This window comes from Amaranthus tricolor, chromosome 2, assembly GCF_026212465.1.
Source record: "Amaranthus tricolor cultivar Red isolate AtriRed21 chromosome 2, ASM2621246v1, whole genome shotgun sequence".
NCBI classification, from domain to species: Eukaryota; Viridiplantae; Streptophyta; class Magnoliopsida; order Caryophyllales; family Amaranthaceae; genus Amaranthus; species Amaranthus tricolor.
This window is the reverse complement of record NC_080048.1, coordinates 24,094,464-24,120,563: the sequence shown is the minus strand read 5'-3', so window position 1 is coordinate 24,120,563 and position 26,100 is coordinate 24,094,464. Positions and strand designations below refer to the sequence as shown.

General features: G+C 32.4%; 1 protein-coding gene and 1 long non-coding RNA gene across 2 annotated transcripts; one reads left to right on the top strand and one right to left on the bottom strand.

Moving 5' to 3' along the window:
- Window positions 1-2,623: 2,623 nt before the first annotated feature.
- On the bottom strand, window positions 2,624-13,121 carry LOC130805216 (dicarboxylate transporter 2, chloroplastic-like). The gene is made up of 4 exons (XM_057669889.1): window positions 12,290-13,121; window positions 3,655-3,968; window positions 3,044-3,492; window positions 2,624-2,963 (listed from the first exon to the last, which is right to left on the bottom strand). Exons 1-4 carry the CDS (start codon window positions 13,088-13,090, stop codon window positions 2,848-2,850), a joined length of 1,680 nt encoding a protein of 559 aa, XP_057525872.1. The 5' UTR covers window positions 13,091-13,121; the 3' UTR covers window positions 2,624-2,847.
- An 8,153-nt stretch (window positions 13,122-21,274) lies between these two features.
- Window positions 21,275-22,534, top strand: LOC130805215 (uncharacterized). Its single transcript, XR_009040167.1, has 2 exons — window positions 21,275-21,384; window positions 22,275-22,534. It is a non-coding gene; the product is annotated as an uncharacterized LOC130805215 (long non-coding RNA).
- The last annotated feature ends 3,566 nt before the right edge of the window (window positions 22,535-26,100 follow it).

Genomic DNA, 26,100 nt, shown 5'->3' with positions numbered 1-26,100 from the left:
ATAAATTAATAATCTAAATTGTTTTTATAGGCGAAAAGAAAGAAAAATAAAAATAATAATTAAAATTAATTTATTTTGGAGAATAAGAATATACACAAACTCATTTAATAATGAGCTATTTATTTTAAAATATTTCGTGTAGATTTTGATCTTAAGGAAATTAATTATTCATGTACTAAATCTAAAAATAAGCGATTAAGAAATTAATTAAATAAAATAAAATTTTATTTTCTAAAAATTTGGATAAATGGGCTAGGATCTATAATAAACCCAATATGTCCTTTTTAAGACATTTTTAGTATTTATTTATGATGGAACTATTTATTTTATCATTTATAATAAATAGACATTTAAGAAATTGATTATTAAGAAATTAACAAAGCTTAATTGAAAATTTAGCTATAAATAAATACTAAAGACCCATTTTAGTTTTTTCAATAAATGAAATATATATAAGTTGTTATAAATTTATTTCTATTGTATGTTATTGTAATGTTGCATTTATATGAAAATAGTAACATGATAATTAAAAGGCTTGATAGTAAGGAAATGTCGAACCATGCTTTCGGCTTGTAAAAACGTGGGACGTGTTTTCCGGCACTTAAAATACGGCGAACACAGTAAGGTTGTTTAACCTAACATGTGGCTCGAGCAACATTGTACTGGAGGAGTGACGACTCCCACTAAGTTAGGGGTTTTGGTTTACCTCACCCTAACAGGCCGTTACATATATCAAACAAAGATCATATGTGTTGCATTCATTAAATAAGTAATCGGATTCCACGCCCTAACACTCTAGCAGAAGTGTTAGTAAATCATGCCCTGGTACTCAAGAAGAGGGACCAAAAGTTTAATATATATAAATGAATCTAATATAAAAATGAATTCTCTATAATACATAAGATACCTTGCATATTATTTATTGTGATGCACTTATTTTTGCATATTACTTGTTGCAATGCATATACTCTCTATACTTGTATAATTGTGGTAAGTTTTTATACTCGATTTTTTTTAAAACTGATCGATTTCCATCGGCTGTTCCCATATTTCGGGAGCAGATGCTGCAGGTAACTTTACATGAAGTTATTAAGAAGCTATTGTATTTTTTATGTGAGATTAGGATATAATATGTATGTAGTTTATATTACGGGTATGTAAAAACGATAATTATTTATTAAAGAAAGAAGTAATACGTAAAATTATATTTTAATGATTTAAGTTTTCTTTGTTTTTTTTAAAATACTCTTTTATTTGTTTCTTTTTCGCAATAATCACGGTTCAATAGACTTCCGTTTAGCATTACTTACTATTATATTATATTAAACCTATATTTAGAAAAGGACTGTCCGTTACAAGAACTAATACAAACAAGGAGCAATATAGAAGACTAGTTAGGAAACTTATCTACTTGGCTCATACTATGACCAAATATTGCTTATGTAGTTGGGGTTGTAAGCCAGCTCACGCATAATCCTCAAGGATACCATATGAATTTAACCCTTTGAATTATCAGGTACCAAAAAGGATCTAATGGGATCGGGGTCTTATTTAAAAGGGGTGTTAATCTAAAAATAGAAGCATACACAGATGCAGATTTGGTTGGTAACCTTGTCACTTGGAGGAGCAAGAAACAAAAGATTGTATCCTTCACTAGTGTCAAAGCTGAATTTCAAGGTATTGTTCATGGAATATGTGAATTATATCAGGTTATTGCTAACTGAATCAAGATTTGCACCAAAGGAGACCTACAAGTTCATTCGCGACAATAAAGCGACCATAAGTATTCCACATAATCCAGTGCAACATGACTAAACAAATCATATAGAAGTTGATAAACATTTCATCAAAAAATAAACTAGAGGCAGAGGTTTGTCGTTTGTCCGTTTTGAAGATCAATTGGCAAATATATTAGCGAAGGTAGTGGTAAACCCTTTGCAAAAGCATTAGGTAATTTAAACATAGGAAGTTCTACGACTCAACTTGAGGGAAAATATAGGAAATAATAATAATCTGCAAATATCATAAGTATAGAAACATAATAAAATTAGAATAGTTTTAGGCTTGATTACATATCCTAAATATATTAGCTTTATTACTATATGATCAACAACTATGTAACCCTAATATAATTCATTAAGAAACAAAGACAAAAACCTAATTTCTCTAAAACTTTTGTCTCATCATTTGTTCAATGTCGTACACAAAAAGTTTCCACTTCTCTCACGAACCATTTCAATCCCTCCAAGAGTAAACATTTAGCATTGATATGCTTCCCTAGCAATACCTAGGATCATATCTATGGCAAGCCTCTATGAAACCTAAATGTATCTGACCTTTATATTATCTTGAAGAATACAAGTTTCTATTGTATACTCTCCAACAATATTTTTCAGGGCTTGTTTGGAAAACCTTCTATCGTGGAATCTTATTCCATTTATGCTATTTTTAATAGCACAATTTCTTCTTTTTCAACCTAATTTCAACATGTAAGAACTGCCGAACTGAGATCAAAGGTTGATAATTTCCCATACCACAGTTGAGGTTAAGGCAATACATATTAAGATGGATGTTGAGCATTTCATGACCAAAACATGGAAACAACCTGAGATACACCATCAAATCCAAATAAGCAAACATAACAATGCTGAGCGAATAAAAGGCAGTATTTTTCAATTACAACTGCCGAACTGACAAAATTTTGAAAATTCAACGGTATATCAGAATTGTTTGTGTTTTATCTTTTTGAAAAAGAATGTCGCTGGGAATTCCAGCAAATGTTATTTGTATTATGTTAATTTGAGGAATCATACAACTATGAAAAAATTTTGTAGCAAAACTACAAAATCAATAGAGGCCTAATATCTTCCACCAAAAACCTCCTACAACGGTCCAGATTGTAGCGTTGATGGCCGCCATGATAAAACCATATTTGAATACATCAGGAAGGTCTACATAACCAGCTGTTAATGATGCAACAGAATTAGCCAAACCCATTGAAACTTAATGAATGAAGTTTTAAAGAAAATAAGAGAAGGCGTACCTCCATAATAAACTGCGGCTTGGCCACTACTGTAATGTGTAAGTGCTCCAAATAAATTAGTATTGTAAGCTAAGGCCAATGCAGCTAAAACTCCAGGAACCCCAGAAGCTATATGCATAGCCAAGAAGGCAGAGTACAGAGCTCCAACATGGCCGGTCTGGCTAGCGAATAGGTAGTGGACAAAAAAGTAAGCAGCTTGAAGAATGCCAAATGCAGCAGGCCAATTCAAGTTCATTGATTTCAAACCGTTGGCGACACTACAAGACATCCAGGATACGATACCAAGGTTTGTCAATTGGCCGGCCATACCCACAAGCACAGCAAACCAGGCAAGAGTATCCCAAGCTGACTTTTCATTCAGACAATCATTCCAATCCAATACTCCTAACAACAAGAGCACTGATAGCCCAAGCATGGCAGCAACAACACTCGAAACACCAATTCGCTCCCTGCAGGAAGAAAGTGATAAAATAATTGACCACTTCAGGGACTATGATATTAAAACGACAGAAAAAAAAGTCAACATGGTCAGTGAAACTGAGCACCAGATCCCACACACATAAAACACTATAGAATTCATAAATAGAAGATGAAAAGATTGCTCTACTCACCCAAATACCCAAAGTGAGACTGCCAGGAGCATGGTACTAACCATCACCCATTCATTTCTAGTGACAGGCCCCATATTCTTCAGTTTTTCAGAAGCTATAGCAGGGGCATCTGGGGTATCTTTGAGCTGAGGGGGATAGAGCTTGTACATTATCAGCGGAGTAAGCATGAGTGCAACAGCTGCTGGTAGACTAGCAGTCTTGAGCCAGAAAACCCATGGAGAAGCAATCTTTACACCGAGCTCCTCAGCTAATTTGAGGCACAGCAGATTTTGAGCTGCAGCAGTTAGGAAAAGAGCACTAGAGTTACCGGCAGACTGTCATGCACACAGGGAGTCCAAAGTTATGATTGTATTGTATCCATGTAATTTATGTGGTAAAGATAAATTGTAAGTTATAGTACCTAATGAAGAAGAATGATTACAAATGACATTATATCTTTGATTCAATTTTAATAATTTCATGTCATAGAAAATGCTCCAGCTCAGCAACGATGGAAATTAAAACAAACAGTAAATTTACAACCAGACTTGTGCCATACATAGTGCAATAACAAGGTTGTATCGTATCGTATCGGTTGTATCTAAAGATTTCAAATTTATCAGACCGATATAACTTGTATGGTAAAGGGGTGAAAAAATCGCGTTTTAGTCCGTTTCAAGCAATATTTCATGGTTTGGTCCGAAATTTGGCAATACAATAATTGCATTACCGATGTCACCATCTGCGAACATTACCGTATTTTTGCCTCATGGTGCCATATAATATTGTGTAACTGATACCCTTTAAAGCCTACGACTACAGCCTAAATACTGCTGTACTTCAAAAGACAAGGACCGCTCCGGTTAGAAAATAGAGGGTGAAAGGAGTGTGACTTCAGTTTATTGGTCTTGATGTTACATGACATATCATGGTAAATGAATTTTGGGCCCCAAAGGTAAGTGTAACAACTTTGTACCGAAGCTTGGGCATGCGTTGCTAGGTAAAGAACTTCCATGACTTGGCACATACATGAAAAAAGTTTGGAAGGATTAGTATGGGACTAATCCTCGAGAAGCAAGGAAAGATGGTACAATGGGGCAGCTGTGAAGATTCCTTGGAAGCAAGGGGGGACCAAAGATGATAGGTGGAGGAGCAACAAACTCCCAGAACTAACCTTCCCCTACGAGCACTAGAGCGCTTTTGATTTGCTTGTGATGCTGCTTTGTAATTTTGTATACAACCCTAACTTTGCCGATTAATATATTGCATGACCTTTGCAGTATTGAGAGCCAAGCCAAGAGCTTAAGCCCCCATATCTTTCTTACCAAAGCTAATGTAATTCTCTACTCCAAAATGTTTATTTAGTTCCTCATACTAAAATAGCTCTAAGAATGTAATCCCTTCATGTTTTGATAAACCTTTAAAGCTCTCCTACCCTTTTAATACATTACTGATATACAATAGCCTAAGATAGTGGATGAAGTCAACATTAGGTAAACAACTTAAACTTAGCATCATTTTTTGCATTTATTTCATACTCGGGCATCTCATTGCTTGCAAAATAATCATGTTCATTGGTGCACCTTCAAGCCATGATTTCAATCGTTCTAGGGCCCCTTAGGCTACGTTTCTGCTCCCGTTAGGCTTTGCTAACAATTGGTATCAAAGGCAAATGTTTGGTTAATATTATTGTGGTTTCAATTGGTGTATTGGGTTATGTACAATCATCTATAGCGAACGAAGACTTTGGTGAAGTTAATTCTATGCGAGTGAAATAAGGTGAGCTTTTGTTTGATGATTAAAAGATCATTAATGGTAAATGGAAACTGCAAGTGAGTTTATGTAATTTAAAGACTCAAACTTTAGTTCTTAAAAGTGGTATTGAGACATGGTTGGGTTAAAGAAAAAGAGTGAAAGGGTTAGTTGGATTGCTCTTGATGGCCGAAGAGAAACTTGTTGTTCATACTATATTAAGATGATAATATTTATTTATTTTTGCCTCACCTCAAATTTTTCACATTCCCTAATCAATTAATTTGTTTGCTTCAATGGTTTCAAAAGTGCGTCGAAGATATTTTGTTGAATATTCTTATATTGTTCTTTGGCAAATTTTGTCGTATAAGTTTTGGGTTAAAACTCTTGCTATTTGGTTAAGATAGGTTGTTAAGTAAGTTTTTTGGTGAATCTTGTGTAAAGCATTTGATTTTATTACTACCACATAAGTTCCCTATTTTTTCGTTGACTAGCTAAGGTGTGCTTGTAAGAAGTAAGACTAATAGATAAAGGCTTTTGGGGTAAAAATTTAACAGGATTCATAACTTGTTTTGTTGTTGATGGCAATATTTTGACGTTTAATTACAAGTCTAGGACTAGTTATGCCAAGGTAGTGATGTTGTTGGATAAGTATATTGAATATGCTTTTATTAATCATATTGATGATTTTGTGATGAAATTTAGCTATATTTGTCATTGCGAATACAAAGATTGTTATATTTTGGTCATTAGATTCTACCGTCATTTGTGTCCCCAATTTAAAGTTACATAACGTCACTGGGTACTCGTGCTTGAGTGGGGTTTGAAGATACATTGGTGAAGGTGAAGTTATAATAATAGTGGTGATCGATTCGTTTTAGATCTTGTATGGAACCAATTGTTAAAATATTTTGTTTGGCACCATGCACATGTTTGTTGGCATTTATGCTCTCTTCCACAAACTTCAACCAATTGTCTTGTTTGTTGAGAACCATTATTTGAGGAAATTTTATTTGAACAAATGTGATTCCTTTTAATGTTATTTCCGATCAATAAGTTCATCGTGTTCTTGATTCATTTTGCAAGACTTAGTAAGCGTTTTGGTGTGTACTCTATTTGGGTCCTTCTGAGACATCTTGCATATGGTCTACTAGATACATACGTGTTTGGTTAGTGTGCTTTACTACTTTGGTTAAGTGTTCTTTTAGTGTTGTTGGATTTGTTTTTGTTGAAGGTGATTTTTATTTGAGTTTAACTTGGGTGGACTCAACTTAAGGTGAAGATTGAAAGGAGTGTGACTTGAGTTTGTTGGTTATGGTGTTATATGACATATTGGTGTAATAACTAATAACTTTGTACCAAACCTTGGGCATGTGTTACTTGGTAGTTGGTAATGAACCTCCCATGACTTGGCAGCAAATACATTAAACAAGTGTGGATGGATTAGTTAAATTAGTATGGGACTAATCCTCTATGAACAAGGAAAGTTAGTAAAATGGGAAAACTGTGAAGATTCTTTAGAAGCGGAGGGCGAGGAGGGGGGGGGGGGTGCGGGGGGGCATAGATAATACATGGAAGGAGCAACAAACTAACAAACTACTCAGAACTCGTCAGATCCTTCAAGCACCCCTTTTTGATTCGTTTGTAATGATGCTTTGTAATTTCGTATACAACCCTAAATTTTCCTTTGTAATCCAAGCCAAGAGCTTGAACCTTCATATCCCTCTTATTAAAATTATGTAATTCTCTACTCCAATGTTTACTTAAATTCTCACACTCAGATAGTTCCAAAATGTATCCCTTAGTCTTTTGTTTGAGCTTTCAAGCTCTCCTATTATTTAAACACATAATGAAATATACTAGTCTAAGATGGTGGATGTAGCCAACATTTTGCAATTGCTTTGGAAAATCAATATCTAACAAGATCATAACAAGTGATGAAAATGTTTAGTCTTATGGGTAAGGGTTTCCAAATAGACTCTTGAGCATTCACATAGAAACATCAAAGATTGCATAACAAGTGATGAAGCAGCAATCTTATTGCTAACTACTGTAAGACTTCCAAATAGACTATACAAAACATTCTTTTCAAGTGGTAAGAGAAAGTACTTGAGACTCATTACATTGTTAGTATTAAATCATGGAAATAGTAATGAAAATTTAATGTAAATTAGCTCGAAAAACTGCTTGAAAAGAATTATCATCATGCTTGTCCTACACTAGTCATTCTTTTATCCATACCATCCATTAGCAGAGATATGGGAAAATATAGTAATAAAAAAAATAAAAAATAAATAAAAATAGGAAAAAAAAACATGTTTAAAGGTGAGAGTGCCATTTCCATGGGAACGGCATATCACGTTTTATAATAATTAAATTTAAAACACATTCCCAATACCATCATCTAATGCCAAAAACCAGACGCCATGTTATATTAACTCTCTTAGGTGTAGAATGTACGAAGCGCACTGAAGAGTGGTTTCATCATAAAAGAGAATTTTTCATTCAAAAATAGATACCACACCATGGTTCCAAGGGGCCAATATCCATGTAACTCATGAGATAGCCTTCCAAATGCTAAAACTAAGTTAACACTTTCCAGAATGATTCAGCGAAAAAGAAAACGATAGTTATTATAACAGAGGAGTGATCAATAGTAACAGAAGACATTGTTAATAGCACACATATGAAAACAGGTCTCTATAAATAGGATCCCTACAAAATCCAAAGCAAAATTACAAAAGTTCTGTCTAAATTCAGTAGGATCAACTATAAAACTATGACAATTCAAAAGCGTTGGTGCCAATATTCTCTTTTTATTTATCTTATTCCTTTTAGATTATGCTAACATATTACCTTGAACATAGATCAAATTCTCCCTACTAGCTAAGTATTACACTTGTATGTTACTAACAAAAGCTAAAATTCAGTCCATAAATATTACCCTTAGAAGAAGTTTGTACGTAAGAAGAAAGTTCTCCCCAATTCGGAAAATGGCATCAAGATAGGCACCCATGCCCACATCTCAGTATGTTGGAAACTGGAAACATCATAGGTTTTCAATTGTCAACAATAATATCTTTTGCCACGTATATTCCAAAACAAAAACAGAAACAGTTTCTTATAAGAAGTAAATTACACTTTAGACTCAAGCATAAGATTTTAGCGGAGATGCCTGTATTTAAAGATTTTCAGCTTGTTTGTGAACCCTCAAGCATAAACAATTTGTGGCAATAGGACTTATCATCGAGGCCAAGTTTTCTAGCTTAGCGAACTTTGAGGTTGAATTTCCTCTATGTAGGAGAGTTTGCACCCATAAGTTTGGGTGCATAGAAAAAAGGTGAAGGTAAAGTATTTAGTCAAACTCTGTAATATTGGGTGTGACCTACTTAACACTAAAATTGGCATTTGTTATCTTATTGATACATTTGCATGGATACAGACGTAGTTTCACAATGAAAATGCATAGGAGGATGAAGTGGCCATACAAAATGAACGCCATGCATAGGTAAAATGGCATGATGAGTCGTGTATCTATGATTGATCAAAAATTCATGAAAGAACCTTAAGAAGAATTACAGTTTTGGAGTAACTTTAGGCTCCAAGAAGGTCATCTATTTCATTCCAGATATATCCCATCATTATTTACATATTGTATTTACAATATCAGCCTGATAAACTGCTGACTCAACATTCCCAACAATTCCTTTCTAGATACATCATTAAATATTTTCTTACACCACTAACAAAATTAAAACCAACTCCATTCAGGCCCCCTTGCTTTTTCCTTCAAGCTGGTGCCCTCGCTTTTTGGTTGAGCCTCTTGTTAGCAATGCCACCCTCTTGGTCATGTCTAGGCATCACAATATCCATGCAAAAGCCATCCGTAAAGAGGGACAGACAGAAGAAAGCTGGGCTCAAAGCATTAGGATTTGACGTATGACTGTATGAGGGCACCGATGCCCACATTCCAATACAGGTTGAAAATTTAAAAAAACTTGAGTTGTCAAAGAAAGCTCATTGTGTTTATTTATGAGCGATCGAATGAGCAATTTAATCTATTGAGTTCCCAAAATTCAGAGCAAAGTCATTCAATTTGTGAGAATAGCCCAATTTATTCGACTACATAATCAAGGTTTTCAAATCTTGCAAGCTACTACTTTTATGAGCACATTCAAATCCCGTTGTGGCTTGATTTGTTCGGCTCAAACCCTAACACATCATATCGGTTCATTAGATAACCAAAGTGGATAATGTAATCTTCAACGATGTTGAAATAAACAAATTCTCTAGACATCCTCAAAGAGTTCCATATTACACACTTCTATTCGAGGCGAAATTTGAGAATTTTGTAGAATACAAGAGTCAATATGTGAGCAACATTGCCAACCTTTTTATAGCTAATTAGATCTCCAGAAAAATTGGAATGAACATGTAGAAAGGAAAGAAGCAAACACAGAAATATGAGAAGAGAAGATGACTCAAGGACCTTAAAATAGCAACTATTTATCCTTAAATGAAGTATTATAAAAAAAGAAAATGCAAAACACAAGTCGCTCAATTGAACCAAAAAAATACCTATGGAAGATTTAAAAAGTAGTCTCAACTTCAGAAGTTAGATCTATCTACCATCTCTTATCCCTATTACAGAGATTAAGCTTTAATTGTTAGATCAAAGGTGGGTTCTGCTCTATCAAATTCTAAATACAAATTCTTTATAACCTATACAACTCCATATTTTTTAGTCCAGCATAAAAACAAAGGACAAGCTGCCCAAAATTTTCAATTTACTCAAGTCTAGAAATTTGAGCGCATTAAGTTCTAGGCTTCTAGCTTCAAGAAAACCAAATTTCCGAAATCAGCCAACCATTTCTCTCAAATAAACATCGCTTTCATATTAATACACATTGAATAAAAACTCAGACGGTCCCAAAGCAACACCATTTTAACCATATTACCAATCTCATATTATAATACCTAAGGTCCCAAACAACTGGCAGAATAGCTCAAAATTTTTATCAAAATAACACAAATCCTCAAGCTTCACCCAGACTCCAAAGACAAAAAACATACTTAAATCACAGGAAAATGTGCCAGATAATAATTGTAACTGCAATTCAAACACAAATCTTAAACTTTTCTTCCATCATGTGCAGTGTCACATGTTCATTAATCTCCTTGCAAAACGCAAATCGAAAACAGCGAATAATGATCAGTTTTGAGCTATTCTTAGGAAAATTTAAGAAAATCGCGAATTTAAAAAACGAATTAGCTAGCGAATTATGATACACTGACCATGTGTGTCAAATAAGAGCTAAAATCATTTTTTTTTTCTTTCGTAACCCCTATTATTTCCCAAGCCTAGTGTCTTTAAAATCTTATTAGGAAAATCCCAAATATTACCATTAATATTGATTAGAAGTGACTAAGTGAGTAAACCTCTAGCAAAATTTTAAAAGAAAATAATCGCAGGAGTTAAACAAATTAACAAAATTTAGTGAGAAAATTCTCTACAACCTTCACATTTACGAGTGAAGAAAAAAGATAAGTATCCAAATATATTTCAATTAATATACTTAAACAAAAATAGATGCTACTATGTACACTTCTTATTTATTTGAAACTAGATATGATATTTGATATGAAGGGTCAATCAGATTTAAAAATTTTGTTATCGCAAGGCAACAAGGGTAATGCATACATTTGACTTCCACAAACACCATCGACATGAAAGCCAACTAATTGCATTAGATTATTGAGATTGCACCATTCTAAGATTTCCGCTCGTCAGAGCAAAGCTTATAGCTTCAAGAACACCCAACGCAAGTTAATAAGCAAAAATGTCACTATCTATCTATATCTATACCCCTTGCATAAAGATTCAGCCAGTTACCAAAAGCTGCACCATTTCCAATATCTCATTTCATGATACCCAAACAAGCAACGGATTTTTTCAAGATCGCATAATTCCTTAGTTCATCAACAGCTAATGCACAAATATCACAGTAGCAATTGTGCGAGTCCACCAGATAGTGAGCTTAAGCACAAGTAAACATAAATCTCAAAACTTGAGTCCCTTATGGCTGTCAAACAAGAGCCAAAACCAAAATTTTGCCCTTTCCTTACCCCAATAAGTATCCTGTTTCTCTATAAAGCTATCTTGGTCTAGAAATTCCTCAAACATGCAGAACAACTAAATTCAAGTTCAAAAACATCATTCAGAAAACAATGACCGCAAGTGTACTACACAATGCCCCAAACTGTATCGTAAAAAAAGTTGTCAAAACACAAATCTCTATATTTGTTCATCAGGTTAGATATCCATCCAAGCCCAAACATAACAACCAACCGAACTCAAACCACAAACTGCTATGAGCTAACCCCAGACACGATGCCAACTAAATAGTCAAAAAAGTCAGGGTGGAGTGCTCATAAGGCCATGACTGGCGCCCTAATCAAGTCTAAACCACAACTAGATATAAGTGATAGAGTACACAACCATGGAAAGGTTCCTTCCGATCATCACCCCAAGTCACCTCCTAATCCTAGCATTCTTTTAATCCATATAAAAGGGAATCCTATATAGTAAAAACCCTCATCCTCTAAACATTACCTCAATCAAAATAGCACAACAAACACCATACAAAATGTGCCAAAAAAATCAAATCCATTTTGATCTTATGTTAAATATCCATTTAAGCCCAAAAAAATTCAATCAATGCTAAGAATCATAATAAGTCATGTAATAGTACTAAAGTAGTACCCCGGTATCAAATTTCTTTTACATCAAAATTAGCATCCAATTAAGTTTAATAAACAATATGAAACAACATTTCATTTGGCAAACGCCCTTAAGTGGGTCCCACTTGGATAGAGTTTGGGGATCGAAGAGAGAAAATCAAACCTGCAATTGTGTCAGCATAAGATAGGAACCAAGCTTCTTCCTAGAATCATCACCCGGAATACTCCCAGAAGCAGTAGAAAGCGATTTAATAATAGGCAAAAAGATACCGCCAGCTCTAGCAGTAGTAGAAGGCATAGCAGGAGCAACAAGAGCTTCAGAAAAAGTAAGTCCATAAGACAAACCCAAGGTACTTTTCCCTAACCACTTAACAAAATAAGTAGCAATCCGATCACCAAGCCCAGTTTTCACAAACCCACGAGCAAAAAAGAATGAGATCACAATCAACCAAATCACTTCATTAGTGAAGGCATCAAACGCTGTTGGAAACGGCAACGTTTTGGTTACAATTGAAGCGGTAACACCCAGAAATGCCCAAGCTCCGACTGGAAGTGGGCTGAGAACTAGACCTGAAATGGTGGAGATAAAAATGGCGAGGAGTTGCCATGATTGGGGGGTAAGTTCGGGCGGTTTGGGGACTGCAAAACGAAGGATTAGGCCTACTGAGATTGAGATGATTAGTGGGATTGGTTTAGCGCCTTTTGGAGGTCGTTTTTCGACGGGGATTGCAGCGGGTGTTGCGGCGGAATTTAAGGGTTTGAGAGGGATTGGTTTTGATTTTGGGTTTGGAGAGAGAGGAAATGGGTTTGGGGTGGAGGTAAGAGAAATTGAATGGGAATGACGACGGGGGAGGAAGGTGGCTTTGGTAGCGGGGAGTAAAAATGAGGTGGTTTTGACGGTGGAAAGAAAAAAGGTTGCGGGTTTCACGGCAAGAGAAAGGGAATGGAGGGCTAAACTCTCCATTATCAACTGTGTGATAGATGACGGAGAGTTGAGAATTTGCTGACATGTGAACACTTAAGAAGAGTGAGTAGTAGAGGTGCTGACGTGGAAAGGGGCTTGTTTTTGGAAAATAGTACTCAACACATGTGTCCCATTTATTTGTTGGATACTATTTATTTTTTATTGTTAATTTGTATTTTATTATTAATCTATAAGTTAAAATATAGTCAAGTAAGATCTAGTTTGATTCGTCTCAATGCAAGGATTATTCATATTAACTTTTCATGATTTTTAACTATGCACAATTAGAGATATTAAAGATTGAATAAGTGCATTGGATAGAGTGCATAAAGCAAATGGGATACTTATGGTGAATAGGAGGTAGTATTTGTTTTTCCACGCAAAGACAAATTCATTATCCATCAATAATCATCAATAATCAATAAAATATACTAATGAAGAAACAATTAAAGACACATGTCACACTGTAAATTAAAATTTACCCGTCTTTTTTTCTACTATTGATAAGAAAACTTTTGATATTTGACTTGGTATTTAGGGAAACAATTTATTAATGTAAAATTTGTTGATCAATAAAATATACTAAAGAAGAAACAATTAAAGACACATGTCACACTATAAATTAAAATTTTCCCATCTTTTTTCTACTATTGACAAGAAAACTTTTGATATTTGACTTGGTATTTGGAGAAACAATTTATTAATATAAAATTTGTTGATTGGCTATAAATATATAAATAATAAATAAAATATACTAATGAAGATACAATTTGGAATACGTGTCACACTCTCATAAAAAATTTCACTCCTGTATTCTATTATTGACATGAAAGCTTTTGATACTTGACTTCATATTTACGAAAATAATTGACACATTAAAACACGTAATATTTGTTGATAAACTATAAGTATATATGATCTATTGATATAATATATTTCTTTATATAAACCTATAATTTTTTTATCCCATATCATAAAGAAAATTAAAACTTGATTCATTAAACCGTCACCAAAATTAAAGTGATCCAACCTCTAAAAGACAAAAATAAAATATTAATTTTCTATTTTCATATACAAAATCTTAAGTCTTAAGCTCAAAAATTATATTATAGTAGTATGTTATAGTCAATTTAATTATTTTATAATTAATCATACATGATAAAAATCTACAAATTGAATTAAAATATAATATATTGATGGAACATATAAAATCTTTCAATGATGGAATCATAAAAAAATATTGATATTACAATAATAAAAAATATTAACGGACATTTCTATTGATATTAATATTAATATTGATATTTTTTTTATATTAAATAGAGTATTCTATTGCATGTTAAAATTGCAATAATTAAAATTTAATAAAAATTATTAACGGACATTTCTTGACTTACTTGGATTTTATGATTTCATCAATGTAGCTTAACAATAATTAATTTGATAAATTTTTATTGATTGATGGAATCTTTTTTTCACATGTATGTTTTAATATAATTGTATAACAAATTATTTCTTCGCTTTGATAATTTTATTATTATAACGAATATAAAAAATTAGTGATTAAGCTTATATTCTACATGAATTAATAGTATAAAATAATATTAGTATAATTATATTAATAAATAATATAGTATCGTGCTTTACACGTGAATCTATCTAGTTACCTATAAAATGTGAACAACTTTGGAATACTGTTCATTTTCGATCAAATGAACAGTGTTTTCTTCTTTTGCTCAGATTTTCCTGCGTGTCACTTTGGAAGAGCTGAGATTGCACGCCATTTCTTTTTTCATTTCTTCTTTCCCTCTTTTGCTTCTTTGTCCCTCATCTTTCTCTGCCTTCTTCTAACCTATTGTAACACCTTGTTATTTTACGACATAATTCGTTTAATTATTTTAATAATATTTGAAGATTTTATAATTACATTAAATTATTTATGAATTAGTTTTAATAAATTTCTTTCATATACAAATTCAAACACTAAGGGTGTGTTTGGTTGGTGATTTTTATTGGTATGGAATGGTATGACAACCCATTCCAATGTTTGGTTTTGTAATTTTACATTGGGATCTCATACCGAAATGGATTCTCATACCATTCCATTCCCTAAAATCTCATACCCTCCTACCCCCCAAAGTTTCAAACTCCATTCCCCCCATATACAAACCCTAATTCAAAATCCCTGAAATTCACTTCCCTGTTCTTCAATCTTCCTCCGCCTCCTCTGAAATTCACTTCTCCTTCAACCTTCGGTTCTTCGGTTCTTCGGTTCTCTGTTCTCACCGGTGGCCTCCTGCTCCCGCTGTTCTTCGCTTTCCCTTTGTTTGTTTTTCCTTCTTCATTAAACGGTTAAACCCCCTCTTGCTCTCTTCATCTTTCCTTCCACCCACACAAAGAACCAGCCACCATAGTCAACTGCGGCTGCCGACCACCAGCTGAACGCCACCAGCCAGCTCAGCATACCGCTACCCTTCCACCGCAAGCAGCAGCAGTGCCCAGCAGCCGCAGGGGCCTCTCTACGCGCGCCTCTTCTATCTTTTCCCCATTTGTATGAGCTCCTCCTTGTTAAATTAATGCTTTAATAATTAAGTTTTAGATAAATACATAAATTTTAGTTTAATATAATTTAAATCTTGATATTGGTATGGATAAGTGTTAGAATGGTGAATTGAATATGAATAAGTTAGATTTTGTATTAGAGATGAAAATAAAGATAGTATGTACTACTTTAATCCATTCCATAATTGAACCAAACAGTGTGAATGGATTGAATATCTATTACAGGATTGAACCAAACAGTTTTAGTCTGGTATGGGGTTCTGAATCCATACCATCCTGGTATGGGGTTCTATACCATTCCAATCCTGCTCACTGAACCAAACGGACCCTAACATATTTATAATAAAAAAAATAAATTTATGATTACTAAAATAATAATAATAATAATAATAATAATAATAATAATAATAATAATAATAATAATAATAATAATAATAATAATAATGGCGAACTGTTAAAAAAACTTCAAATCATACAAACTCAAATTCTTTAAAATAAAATAGTAAAATATTTCATCTGATAAGAAATATTGTTTGTTCAAAATACAAAAAAAGATACATCATAATCAAGTCATCATGAAAGGTACAAAAAGCAGCTAAGTTCTCGATATATAGTAAATGTTGCGGCTTGGATTGAAACCTGAAGCTAAACCTTCCTGCAAAATACGGCCATCCATGATATGGATGCCAGCCTTTTGATACGGAATCAGCACCTAACGCCGAGTACAAACTCCTCAACAATATAATAATATGACAATCATAATATATTCACGAGATATGCAAAAGTACATTACAAGCCTTGATTTTAAGTTCATCAGTTCTCATTTCTCATTTTCAATTCTGGAATATTTTCAACAATTTTTCACATTCATCACACGAATGTAAATAACGTATTGGTTACAGTCACCTACACCTGGTAACTATAGGGTTCATCCAATGGTTCTACTTAGACCCAAAAATCACATTTGCACAAAACACATAATAATGACTATCTGATATATGTAAGGGTTTGGCTAGAGAAGGAACATGTTCTACACTCTAACTGTGATAGGAGACGTCACTCCACCAATTTTTATGCTCGAGCTTCTACAGGATGGGACTCTCTCAGACCCTCTGTCTAACCCCACATTTTTACGTACCGGGAAACACGGGCGTCATATTACACGTCGGTCCGTGGTTCGACATTTCCTTACTATTAGAGTCATTCATCCAAGTACACATAATTTCAAACAAGACTCTATGTTATTTATTTCACATTGCTATAAGTCAAACCTAGTCTAGTCAAACTCCAAGTCAACATCCTTTAAAGGAAAAGTCAACATATTTGCTAATTCGATAATTAAAAGACTACCATAAAAAAAATTCACAAATTATGACAAGGTTCTAGGGGCTATATAAGTTCTTTACAAGACTATATAAACTTATAAAACTTAAGGAAAAATTTTCGTAATATTTAATAAGAAATTTTTATCGATTAAACATATAAATTAATTAAAAATCCATAACAACCAATAAAAATATTCTAAAAAAATATATTAGATGTCCAGAAGCTAAATGAAGTTAGTTTTGGACCAAAAAGTTCAATAAAAACAAGCCAATGCATTTCAACTAAATTGTTTTGCCAATTTACCGATAAACTGATATAAAATTATTAATGTCCTTAAATGTCCACGAAAGTTTGTCCAAGGGTTCTCATATAATCCTACTGTGTTGAGAGTGTCTCATAAAATTTTCAAGTCCAAAATAGTCCATATAAATTATATTTTATCGATTTTGGATTTACCTTTTTATTTAAAATTCACAAGGGTCAATAGATGGTGGTATAAGCTTATCCAATGATCAAATTCCAAACCTAATGTCCATATAAGAGCCTCATAAAAATTTCAACTAAAAAATAGTCCATTTAGTATTTATTTCATATTTTAACATTTTTGCGTTTTTTCAATAAGTAGCCAATACTTAGTAAAAATTCATAAAAAAATGCCAAAAATTTATATTCTGGTTCAAACTTGTAGGAGACATAATAATATGATTTTATTAACTAATTTATCCATTAATAATACATTTAACCCATTTTAATATATTAGAACATATTTTATTACTTGAAATTCCATAATTGACCATTTTAATGAAATTATTTTACGATAATGAACCTAAATGATTTTCTAATTTTTAACTACTGTAAATTTCATATTAAATATACTCCTAAAGTTTCTAAGCCCACAAAAAATTTATTCATAACAAGAACTTCACAAAAACATCACAAAACACCGCTTTTACGTATTTTTACATAATAGAAATTCATAAAATTTACATGCATGAACATTAAAGTAAAAATACACATAATAAAATATATATCCATCAATAACATTATATAAATGAAAATTTTTCAGATTTATGTATTTTTATTTCGTGACTTTAATTTAATATCGATTTCGGGTAAGAATCACAATACTTGAATATTTATAATATAAACATGTAAATAACATTTCTAACATTATTATATATAAAAACATCATAAATTTTCAATTTATAACATGCATATACTTAAACTTATAATAAACACTTCTTTTAACACAAAAAAATTGTGATATTCTTACTTTGAGTGAACATGCACGCTAAAATTAAATTAATCTAACATATTGTCATATCTTTCACATATCCAAGTAGATATAATATAAAAGTCACGTAGTAAAAAAGTTAAGAGTGTGTACCATTTTAGCTATCAAGTGGTACTAAGACCAAAATAGAGAATAAAATAAGAAAATGCTCCCAAAATAATATATTCTTCAAGAAGCTCCAAGAATGATAATCTCTCAAAATAGTTCTTGAAAAATAATAATCCAAGCTTGAAAGAGAACAAAAAATACTTCTCAACCTATTTAAACAAAACTCAAGTTAGTAAGGTGATGTGTAAACATTCATCCCCTTTATTTTTAAATGGACAAACCTTACCTTAAGAGAGAAAATTTGATGAACTTGACTTGAAAATGGATGATGTTAAGCTTGTTCCTCAAGGGATTCTTCAACTAAAACATAAAGAACATAAGGAAAAAAAAAATAAAGGAAAGTTAGGAATGTGTTTAAGTGTGTATTAAGGAGGAAGGATGAGTAAAAATCAAAGAGACATGGGGAGGGAATATAATCAGCTTGTAGGGGCTGATTTGGGGGGTTTATCATGCTTAAAAATGGACTAATGGTGGTGCATGCAAGTCTAGGTAGGCTAGGATATGTGTAAGAACCTTTAGGTGGCTTGTATAAGTGAAGATATAGTGAAATGATGATGTTTTCTTAGGGGAAGAGAGGGCTGGTTGTAGGGGCTATTTGGAGCTGTTTTTTAGTTTAAATTTATCTTATTTTGGTGCTAGTAGGTGTACATCAAAATAATGGATAGGTTTGCTTGAGGTTTGGTATTGAAATTTAACTTAGTTTGTATTCAAAATTGCTAAAAATACACTTTAAAGTTGATGATAATATTCATAAATATAATTTGTGTCAAAACATATAAATCAAAGTTATAAAGTCGAAAAAAATAATTTAAAAAAGTTCGGTTAAGAAAAATAACTTAAAACGCAATATTATGTTTTGACGAATCGTAAAATAAATAAAGAACTTTTTTTTGTAACATGAAATAATAAATAATTTCTTAGAAGTATAAAATAGATTTTGACGAAAATTAAAGTTGTAAAGTTATTAAAAAAAATCGTTATGCAAATTGTTGTGGAAAACGAGTTTAAAACGTAGACGTTAATTAAATCGTAAAAAGATTTTAAAATGTAACAATTCTCGTAATATAAATAATAACTAAGCTTTTTGGGTTATTTGAAAATGATAATAAGGTTTAAGGAATTTTGGCGGTTTGATTTTGGTAATCGGGTAATTAATAAATTTTAAATCGGAGAAAAAGGATAATTAATTGGATAATTGAGGTTACGAAATTGAGTCTGTTACACCTGCTATGATACATTTGACTATGGTTATTATTTTGAGGAGCAGGAGGATCATAGTTGGCATAACAGGTATAGGAGCTTCTTTTGCATTGCATTGGGGGAAATAGTGGAGTACGATCGTAGCAATTGTTATACAAGTAGCCAATTGCTTTGTAGCTCTTATATTACTTGTGAAGTTTCGGATGTATGATTCCTTTTATATGCAACATGTGACTCCTTATATAGTTCATATCTTCGCTGCATAATATTTGGATGTACGTTGGTAGCACTACAAGAAAATGGTTATTGGGCGACAAACTTTTCCACTTTTGGCTAAAAAAATTGTGGCACATACTAAAATATGGGCTACAATTATCACTTGACGTAGGGATCATGGGCTACAAATTATTAATGGACGCAAAGTCAGCTCTTGGGCAACAAAGTAATTTTTGTTGCACAATACAGAACATATGGGCTATAAAGAATTTTTGTTGCCCAATACGCAACATTTGGGATACGAAGTTAATTTTTGTTGCCCAATACGTAACATTTAGGTGCAAAGTAATTTTTGTTGTCTAAAAACTACACATTTGGGCTACATGGTAGTTTTGTTGCCCATAACTTGACACTTGGGTTACAAAATAATTATTTGTCCCCAAACTTCAACATTTGGACTTGCTTGTTGCTCAATGTAGGTATTTGGGCTACAAAAATGTAATGGGCTACAAATATGTACTGATGTTGCCCTTATAATTTATAGTTATCTGGCATAGTGATGCCAATTAAATCACAATCTGCCTCTAATCTTACCCAATTTGAATCCAAAAAAATAGTTGGCTCTGAAATCGATTTTATAGTCCGCTTCCAATTTGGAGAAGGACAAGAGTTGGACCTCATTAAAATACTGGTACTCTGACCCGACTGTGAATCCGACTCTGATCTTATACCGACTCGGACTCAACCTAATATGACTTGAATAAATGGACCGCACAAAACAAGGGATGCGGCTGTACAGGGCTTCGGTCAAATTGTTGAGGATTGATTCGGTCGAGATTGGAGATTCGACCTAAACAGAAGCTGCAGCCAAATAGCCAATTGTCAATTCGCACGAAGTTGGGATGTAATTCGACCTGAATTTGACAAAATCAGCAGCAACAACTTCAAGACGTTCCAAACTTTTGTAGGAATTAATATAGGTGCCTAAATTTGTTGAATTTCCTTGGTTCGCATTACTTATTTGCTGGGTCACAAAATCAGGACCCAAACTTTGTTTAATTTGACAAAATCAGGAGCAGCAACTTCATTTATTTTTTTTTTTTTTGCCAAACTCATATATATATATATATATATATATATATATATATATATAAGGGAGGGACCCAGTGAGAAGGGTTTAAAATGAAAAGGGTAAGAAGGACTTTACACCTTTGATTTCACTAAAATAAAAAAAATTTATAATCACTATTGAGCCAAAAACACATAATTGTAAAAGTAATTATGTTACGTAGAAAGGTAATTATGAAATAATTTTTAAAATGTTCTTAATCTATAACATAGTATTTTTTTTGTATATATAGTAATAAAATAAAATTAAACAAAAATCCTTCTCATATTTCTTATTTTAAAATTTTTCTTATTTAATCATATATATATATATATATATATATATATATATATATATGATTTTAGTTTGGTTCTTCACCTGTATCTCTCCTCTTCTGCCTTCTTCTACCGTCTCCTCACTCTCTCACTCTCTCACTCTCTCTTTCGATGATGGCGAGGGAAAGTGGTGATGAAGACTAAGGTTAGTTTTTTTTTTTGTTTTTAAGTTTTTCTTTTGTCAATTTTGGGTTTGGTTTTGGTTCTTTTAGGTGAAAATTAGGGTTTAGCTTTTATAGGGTTTATTAATTCATATATTTTTCACAAATGTAGTTTTTGATTAATGTTTTTATGGTTTGATTAATTCATTTTAGGGTTTGCTTTTTGATTAGTGTTTTTAGGGTTTGAATGTCAGATGAGTTGATGACAGAATTTGTTGTTTCTCTTTTCTTTCCCTTTCAATGGTGTGTCCAATTCTACAACATAATTAGCAAGACATTGTGCACACATTAAGCATTTTTTCTTTATTTTCAGTAAGCATTTTTTCTTTATTTTAATCATACTTGGTATCTAATTTTGTTGGATCTTATATAAACCCTGAATCTTTGATGCTTATAGAAGCATGTATATTTTTGTTACCCTCTAAAGTTTGCTACTGCTATTAGATCTGACGTTAAATATGGTGCTGATATAAAGCTAAATCAGGTTTGTTGTTGGCGATGGAAGGCAAGATAGATGTGTGACTTTGGTACAGATTATAATCCTTATGTTCTCAGAATACTCACCCTTCTTTTTGAGAGTTCATTGTAACTAACTCTAATGTGATATTCATTTGAATATTCTATACTTATTGGGTTTATAAGGAGTCAATTTGCTACATTGAATATTAACTTGGGTCCTTTAATGAATATATAGGTTGCCCTCTATGTGGTATGTAGTCAATTTTGGGTATGTAATTAATATCTACTATCACTTTTTATAGAAGTATGTAAGGGAGTCTCAAAATGGGACTCTGTGAATATTGGATATATGTGTTATGAAAAGTTGTATGATTAAAAGTTTCTCTTGCCCTCTAATTTTGTGCTCCCATTGCAGGTCAAATTTGGAATTGATAGTCTGATGCACTTTGCCGCAGATGTATCGGGTACGACTGTAGAAGCACTCAACTATGCTTTCCCTTTTCTCAACTTATGATATCAGTTACTGTAAAATTCTATACTTTGCAGCTTGCGCAAGGAGGTACAGTTGTAGGAACTATATTATACACGTAGAAAGGGCATGTAATTTTTTCAAATTATTAAATCATGACATGTATTTTGAACGTTTTATTTCAAGTGCAAATCTATATTCTTATATATTGTCACTTATTTGTCTCTTATGGGATATTCTTTTCATATTTGTGAGCTTCAGCTAAGTTTTTTGTAAATTGGGTGGGATTTTTAGTATTTACAGTTGCTTCTTCTGTTGATTAAACAATTTTTTAAACCTTCAATTGTTTATATGTGAAGCTTCTTTTTCCCATGATTGTGGCTTTTCTATGAACTTTTTAATTTTTTGTGAGTTTGACAATGAAGTCAGCCTGCTGCAGACATGAGATTGTGATACAAACAGATACTAAAAATTGCGAGTATGTAATCATCAAGGGTGCCCGGCGAAAAATTGAGGAATATCACCAAGTTGATGCAGAAATATTAGAACTTCCTACAGATGAAGGTGAGCAAGTGATATACTTGTTTAGGTAGCACTGCTGCTTCTAGGATCTCCTAGGAATATATAGTTTAATTTGTAGGTTTATTAGTTTTTCTTACGCCGTGAGTTAGATATATAGTTAGAAACTTGTTTAGTGATTATTGATTAATAAAAAAAATAGAGGATGTTAAAAAGTTTACAGGATTCATTCTTTAGTATATTGAATGAATACATTTGGTCTGTGTTGAAATGTCTGTTAGTTTTATGGTCATCTATAAGTGTTTTTGGAGTTGTTTTCGTTTTTTACTACAATCATTTTTTTTAAAACATTTTATCATATTTTGCATAACTCCATATATTTAAAACCTCTGTTAAAAACAGTTTTGGTTATCACTCATATCCTTGTTCTGATCTTAACTAATTTTTCTTCCGTTTCTTGAGATATGTAGTGGTCCAGTAAAATGTGGTTGTACAACTAAGGTTTTGCCGAGGGAAAAATATAAACTGCTAGTTTAATTCGTTTTCACTTTGCTATGCTTTTCAATGATGGTAGAAACTTGAAACACCACAAGGAGTTGCATATTTTTTTATGTCTATAAATTCTTTCTTTATGCAATTATCTTTATCACCTGTTTGGTAGATATTAGTAAATGGTGGTAATAAGAATGAAAAATTAGTGTAATTTTAGTTGAAAAATTGTTTGATTACCTTGATGGCTATGCTTGTTCAACTTCAATCATCTTATTTTCTTTATAATATTCATTCCAATGCATTATTATTGGGAGAGATGGTATTATGTGGTAATAGAAATTTATAAACAAAAACCTTTTTTGTGATCAAAGTTTTATTACCATGGGAATAATATAGAACTTTTGATGAAATTTTATACTATAAATTATTCCTATTACCAGTTCACGCACTATTGACCAAACGGACCGTTAATCTTCTGTTCGATCACAATATCGTAGGTAGTTTTTCTAGCTTACAACTGTAGTTGATTTTATGAGGCTTTAGATGACCAAGTTCAGATGTTTTTGTTCGACTCGGAACATAACAATGCTTGAGTTTTATCTTTGATGTCCTGTGTGCGAAATCTTTGGCTGCTCCTTATGTCTTTTATCGCATCGCATAGCTAAAATCTCTTTCCAGACATTCTTTATAATATTTGAACTTCTTTTCTCTCTTTTCACGCCTAATTCTATGTCTGATTGTCTCTCATTGTGTCTGGAGCTTTCTATGTGTGTTTTATTCTCTAATTCTGTTCATCTTATGTTTTATATATCTACATATTTTATCTGTTCGATTTTCCTTGTATGAAGAAAACAACCTTTGTACTGGAAGTATATTTGTTCAAACTATACTCGATTTCAAAATAGTTCTTCCTGTTACACTGTAATCCTGGTGTCACTAATTTGTTGAAATCAAGGATGTCGGAATTATATAAATGAATGATCTAATTTTATACTCCGAAGACAAAACAAGCTCTAATGAAAATAGATACAATAAAAAAAATAGGGATAGGGATATTATTAATGATACTTTTAAGTTTTCGGATTATATCAATTTTAATCTTAAGTTTTTTCGATTATCAATGGTACCCTTTTGTTATTGAGCATCTTATAACCATAACTTTTTCTAATTTTTTTCCGTTCAAAATCGTCTAAAATCGTTAACTTTTTTTTTTCCTTTCATTTTTCAATTTAAATCATAAAAAAATAAAAGAAAAAGAAATAAGTTAACAGTTTTGGATGATTTTAGACGGAAAAATTAAATTATGTTACGGTTATAAGACGCTCAATAACATGAGGACACCATTGATGATTGAAAAAATTTAAAAGTACTATTGATAAATTGCAAAAATTTAGAAATACCATTAATAATTTCCCTAAAAAATGTCGGTCTATATTAGAATTCATGCTACCATCACCATTGAAGCAGTTTTTCAAATGATGTGATGATTGATGAGATCACCAAGTTGGTTGATTAAATAATTGTAGTGTACAAGTAAGTTTATGTCCTAAGGAAATTCTACCTGAGATATTCTGTTCGGAATATGGAAACTTCTAGATGGAGAGGGAGTTTAAGTACAAAGAGAGAACACACCACGCTAGAAGAAATTTTTTATGGCTCGAATATGTACATTCTAGCCATGTACTTTCGTTTATGGGTGCTATTACGGGTGGGATTTTGTGTAGTATATTGCTACAGGTAAAGGATAATGGCTTATGACCTGACCTATGAGTGATGAGTGTTGCTCACCAGCTTTCCCTCGTATTTAAAGTAATGTCAAGACAAATCATTTTTTCAACTCAAAGAAATTTTCTACTGTTTATATTCCTTCTAAGTCCAATGAAAATATATGTATGGCTACTTAAAGTCGTCAAAAAGTTTCAATTTTTACTTTTTTGGTTCCTGCACCAGTGCTAATAACTTGATTTAAACGTCAATCAAGTCAGAGAAACGTCTGTTCAACAGAGTTAATAAAAACGGCTATATAGCTAATTGATTTAGGGTTTTAATTATGTTTCTTACATTATATATTCTGTGCATATATGATACAAACAAAGGAAAAAAATATCCCTGTAATTGAGGGATTTAATTACACTAAATATTATATTTTCTAAATTATCTGAGAATATTTTGTCTCTTTTTCTGATAGTATTAGTCTTTGCAACAGGGGAAAAAGCTTTCGAATAATCAATTCCGTAGGTTTGAGTATAACCTTTCACCACCAGTCGAGCCTTATACCTTTCAATGGTGTCGTCAGACCTGTATTTGACTGTGAATACCCACTTATATCCTACTACATTCTTTCCTTTTGGAAGAACACATTTATCCCATGTTTGGTTTCGTTTTTAGAGCCTCAATTTCAGCTTTTATAGCAAACTTCTAGTGTTCATTTTTCAGGGCCTCTTTTACAGTTTTTGGTATCTCAGTGGAGTACAAGGTGGTATTGAATGCTAGAGCAGTCTCTAACATGTTTTCCTAGATTTGCTGGGTTATGAGATACTTTGATCTCTGGGCCTCATACAGTTTTCGGTATCATTTTCATGAAATTGAAATACACAACTATTATCTTCAAAATCAATAGTGAAACTTGGAGGACCACATACGTAGCACGTGGCCCCACAACTAGTTTTTCAAAAAACGTTATGATAATCTTAAGGTTTACCAAATAAAAACTTCATGACCTTTATTTAAAAAAAACGTTTTATATTTATTGGTTTAATTC

Bases quoted from the DNA above. Each gene is read 5' to 3' on its own strand.
- LOC130805216 (XM_057669889.1), bottom strand. From the start codon at position 13,090: ATGGAGAGTTTAGCCCTCCATTCCCTTTCTCTTGCCGTGAAACCCGCA. The intron at 3,969-12,289 runs GTTTGATTTTCT...TGTGCATGACAG, and splicing joins TTATGCTGACACAATTGCAG to TCTGCCGGTAACTCTAGTGC. The intron at 2,964-3,043 runs GTACGCCTTCTC...CATCATTAACAG, and splicing joins AGCCGCAGTTTATTATGGAG to CTGGTTATGTAGACCTTCCT.